Source organism: Protobothrops mucrosquamatus, unplaced genomic scaffold, assembly GCF_001527695.2.
Source record: "Protobothrops mucrosquamatus isolate PMUCROS unplaced genomic scaffold, P.Mucros_1.0 scaffold3931, whole genome shotgun sequence".
Lineage (NCBI taxonomy): Eukaryota > Metazoa > Chordata > Lepidosauria > Squamata > Viperidae > Protobothrops > Protobothrops mucrosquamatus.
In genome coordinates this window covers 71,067-76,066 of record NW_015389875.1, presented here as the reverse complement: position 1 = coordinate 76,066, position 5,000 = coordinate 71,067, and the positions used below count along the sequence as shown (strand labels likewise).

Genomic DNA, 5,000 nt, shown 5'->3' with positions numbered 1-5,000 from the left:
GAAGGAAGGAAGGAAGGAAGGAAGGAAGGAGAAGACAGGGGAAGAAGAATGTCTCACTTAGTGCCAGAAATTTTGGGCTCAGTTGTGGTCGTAAGTTGAGGACTACCTGTATTGCTCAAGATCCAGGAACTCTTCAGTGGAAGAGGGTCCTGTGGGGATGGAGTAGCCCCTGTTCCCTAGAGATCTAGGTCTCATTCTCCTGGGGGCAACCTTACTTGATAACCTTTTTCCTAAGAATGGCGCCTGGGAGAACGGGTTTTCCTGGGAACGCCTCACTTCGTGGATGGGTGGTGTGGTCCGGTTCCTCGCCTTCATCTCCAAGTTTCTCCAAGGAAGCCTGGATGAGCAGCTAGAAGTGGTCCAGCGGTCCCAAAAGGTGATGCTTCTGCTGGGAACTCACGGTGGACCTCTCTTTTCCCAGGGAGCCCCTTCCGTGTTCCTGTCAAAGATGTGCTTGATCCCAGCAAAGTGAAGTGCTCGGGGCCCGGGTTGGGCTCCGGAGTCAGAGCCCGTGTCCCCCAGACCTTCACAGTCGACTGCAGCAAGGCTGGGCTGGCCCCCTTGGAGGTGAAGGTGCTGGGACCTTCAGGTATGGTGACTTGGGAGGGGAAGCATTGATTAAGAAAGGATTATGGGATGGGGAGAAGTTGGGAAGAAGATGCTTGGATCTTTAAGAAGAGATTGGACGACCTCCAATGATATAGGACTTCCATCTTGAGTTGTGGGTTGGACTAGAAGACCTCCACGATCTCTTCCAAATGGTTCTTCTGCTATCTTGGGGGAGGCGGGCAGAGATAACTCAAGCACCATGTCCCTCACTTGATGGCCTAACTCTGATGAGAGGCCTCTTAGCTTTCCCTTTTGAGAAGAGCTGGATGGGTCAACTCTGCCCTAGTTGACTGAAGTTGACCCAAAGCCACCTTAGATGCCTTCTAACCCTTTGCTCCTCCTCTTCCTTCTTTGTCCAGGGGTGGCTGAGCCGGTGGAGGTGCGTGACAATGGAGATGGCACACATGCTGTGAAATACACACCGGCCACCGACGGACCGTACACCATCTCGGTCAAATACGCTGGACAAGAGGTGCCTCGCAGGTGAGAGGGCTAGGGGTTCCTGGCCAACTTCTACGGTCACAGGAGGACTTCAGATCCTTTCTTGATGCCCCCGTGATTCACTTAACAACTGTGGCCCCATGTAGAGTGCACTGCAATAATCAAGACTGGAAGTGACTACTAAGGTATAGGTGTGTTAGGAATTGTGTTTATATATAGCACCACAGAGCAAACAAAGAGTACAGTCACCATGTGCTTTACTGCTCAACTGTAACAGGAAACAGGAAAAACTCGACTCAGGGCAAAAGAACATAGAGTAGATACCATAGATCCAAATTTGTCAACACTTCCATCTGCTGGCTGAGCACTACCATAGTTGTTGCATAAAAATACAGCCCAACGATGAATTCCAACAAGGTGATGTGAGCAGGTCTTGTTTCGGTTAACAGCTGAGTTTGCCCAATATGTTAAAAGTGTGTTAGTGTTAAGCTTGGGAAGCTGATTTGAGCTTGAGGGTACCACCTAACCCCAGCCCGTCTCATGAATGTGTGGCTCAGCGCTTTGGGTGAAACCAGAGCGAGCGTAACCAGGAGAAACAGGTTGTCCAAACGTAGCCACGGAGAAGGAAGGTCTAGACCAGGGGTAGGCAACTTTGGCTCTTTTATGACTGGTGGACTTCAACTCCCAGAATTCCTGAGCCAGCCTGGCTCAGCTTGGAAACCTCTCCCTTTCCCCTCAGCATGGCCATGGTTCAGGAATTCTGGGAGTTGAAGTCCATGAGTCATAAACGAGCCAAGGTTGCCTAACCCTGCCCCAGCCAGCCAGGAATTCTGGGAGTTGAAGTCCACCAGTCATAAAAGAGCCAAGGTTGCCTACCCCTGGTCTAGGCCTCTGATTCTGCAGAAAGAGGTGTCTGGTTTTGCGGGTTTATGCGCAGTTAGTGTGACAGCTGAGGGACCGCGGGGTTCTGCACTCTATGACTGGTTTCTCTCTGTTTGGGGACCCTCAATGGGCCAAAAGCCCCCCCTCCCCAGAGAGGTGACAAAGAAGGAGGGAAGCCCCGTCGATCGTGGGGAGACAGTGGTCGATCCAGACGGCCGGGGAAAGCTCTCCAGAAACCAACAGAAGAAAGGCTAGCCTCAGAACAGAGCTGTCTTATTGAGGAGACGGACAGCATAAACAAACAAACAAACAAACAAACAAACAAACAAATGTAAACAAAATAAATACATAAACAAGTCAAACACACACACCCCCAACTGAAAGGGTTCTTGGCTGCAAGGGGGGATGGGAGGCCCAGCCACATCCTCTCTGATCTCCCGGCTTCTGCCTCTTTCAGCCCTTTCAAGATCCGGGTCCTTCCTGCTCACGATGCCAGCAAAGTGCGCGCCAGCGGTCCTGGCCTCAACGCCTCGGGCATCCCTGCCAGCCTGCCGGTGGAGTTCACCATCGATGCCCGGGATGCCGGCGAAGGGTTGCTCACGGTACAGATCCTGGTAAGTGGTGGGGCCAGGAGGGAGCTATGGGGTGGCTTGGGGGGGGACTTCTGTTAGTCCTGGGTGTGGCAACAGAGAAATGCCCTTGGGGAGGTGGGGAGTGGGGGGTGGGAGTGGGGCTTGGGATTGTCAGCCCAAATGCTGGCTGGGGAATTCCGAAGTCCCCCCGTCTTCAAGTTGCTGAGGTTGAAAAATAGAATCTTGCAAGTCTGAAAGTACAAATCCCTCTCTGTCTCTTTTTAATGCCTGATTAATTAGGATAGAATTCAGGGGTAGGCAACCCGGGCTCTTTTATGACTCGTGGACTTCAACTCCCAGAATTCCTGAGTCAGCATGGCTGGTTCGGGAATTCTGGGTATTGAAGTCCACGAGTCATAAAAGAGCCCCAGGTTGCCTACCCCCGGGATAGATCATTTCTAAGTTTCTTTCTATCTCCGTTGTGCAACTGTGGGCTCATCTTCCTTCTATCTGATCATTCCCTAGGCAGCATCTCTTCTACAACAATAATAATAATAACAATAAAGCTGGAAGGGACCTTGGAGGTCATCTAGTCCAACCCCTCCTCTTCTCTACCCTGCCCCATTCTTCCAAGGTCGTTCTCACATTCGACCCGTGATCAGACTCTTTTTCTTCTCAGGACCCTGAGGGAAAACCCAAGAAGGCCAACATTCGGGACAATCGAGATGGGACCTACACAGTCTCCTACGTTCCAGACATGACGGGCCGCTACACCATCACCATCAAGTATGGTGGGGATGAAATCCCTTACTCGCCTTTCCGAATCCACGCCTTGCCCGCTGGAGATGCCAGCAAGTGCCTGGTGACAGGTAGGCGGTTGTTCTTCTCCCTACCTACCTGGAGGGGCCCCTTTCTCTTTTTTGGGGAGGGGGGCAAGAACAATTTCTGACAAAGAGGCTCACGTCTGTTTCTCTTTCTCTGTCTGCAGTGTCCATCGGAGGCCACGGACTGGGTAAGCTTTGACGTGGACGGCAAGAAAATTGCCGTGGCCCGGTTGTCCCGTCATGCCTCTAACATTGTGGAGCTCCCTTTTGCTTGGGAACAATGAAGTCCAAGAGGTCCTGTGTGCAAAACATGGGTTCCAGCTTCCTCCTGGAGTTTTGAGGGCCCCATCACTGGAGGCTTCCAAGCAGAGATTGGACGGCCGCTTGGTTGGAGCAGAAGATCCATTTCCAAGTCTCCGATTTTATGATATTACCCCCCTAGGGTGGATCCTTTTCTTGAATGTTCTTATTCTAGATCAGGGGTAGTCAACCTTGGCTCTTTTATGACTCGTGGACTTCAACTCCCAGAATTCCTGAGCCAACACAGCTGGTTCAGGAATTCTGGAAGTTGAAGTCCACGAGTCATAAAAGAGCCAAGGTTGACTACCCCTGTTCTAGATGCCCATTTCCATCCTTTTATCCTTCAGGTCCACAAACTGGATGTCCTCTATTTATTTGGGACGATGATTTTCATGATTGCTAGTTTTAACCTTAACTCCACTGAGATATGGGCAGAGTTGGGTCAAGGCCATTTTCGGTGACTCCTCACTTGATAGCCACTCCCATAATTTCTTTCATTCCTCCCCCCCCCTCTTAACCCTACCTGAATATATATATCCAGATTTCTTTTTCTGACAAAGAGTTAAAGAATTAAGTTGGGAGACTAATATGGCCATTTCGAGCTCATTTGCTCTCACCAGCTAGCCATACCCTTTATGGGATTCGAACGTGGGCAGTTTACATACTAGGCAGTTGTTTAACCACCAAGCCACAGGCTCTCCTCCCCTCTTTGTCAGCCGAGTCAAGGGAGTATATACAGAAGTATTTCAGACAGACCGGTCTGATTGATTACACTTTGGCATTTTGACTGCTCTACTGCAGTTCTACTTTTTTACAATCTCTTTTGCCTTGCAGCCCCCCCCCAAACTAGGGGCGTTAAGCAGGCTCAAGTCGCTATTGCGAAACATTTACAAATCCAGATTTTCTTTTTCTGACAAAGAGTTAAAGAATTAAGTTGGGAGACTAATATGGCCATTTCAAGCTCAAATGCCAAGGTGTAATCAATCAGACCGGTCTATCTGAAAAACTTTATATATATTATTGGTTTTCTAGTATCACAACTACTGTCATGTGTCTGAGTAACGAAACACTTAAAAGGACTTTCAGGCATTTTTTCTCCTAAAAGCATTTATTAAGATTACAATATGTCAGCACAGCATGGTGGAATGCTTAGGTCTGCTTCTCTTCCGTTAAGCATAACATTCCAAACATTTTCCACTCCCTTATTGTAGGGTCATGGTTCACATCTTCCAATCAACTTGGAAGATGTGATTTACTTCCGGTTTCTTTCTCCCGGGCTATCCTTATGCTCCTCCCTCTTTCCTAGTTGCTGGTTTAACTATATATATACCAGACAGTTCTGCACATTGTCAAAGCAAGAATATACAGTATT

General features: G+C 49.3%; 1 protein-coding gene across 1 annotated transcript in view; it reads left to right on the top strand.

The window, feature by feature from the left end:
• LOC107298381 (filamin-C) overlaps positions 1-5,000 on the top strand; it is a gene marked incomplete at its 5' end in the record, with an annotated part of 60,535 nt that overhangs the window by 27,428 nt on the left and 28,107 nt on the right. The window contains 5 exons of the mRNA XM_015827756.1: positions 422-589; positions 969-1,092; positions 2,390-2,546; positions 3,184-3,373; positions 3,493-3,516. Coding sequence (XP_015683242.1) covers positions 422-589; positions 969-1,092; positions 2,390-2,546; positions 3,184-3,373; positions 3,493-3,516 — 663 coding nt within the window. The remainder of the gene's footprint in view (positions 1-421; positions 590-968; positions 1,093-2,389; positions 2,547-3,183; positions 3,374-3,492; positions 3,517-5,000) is intronic.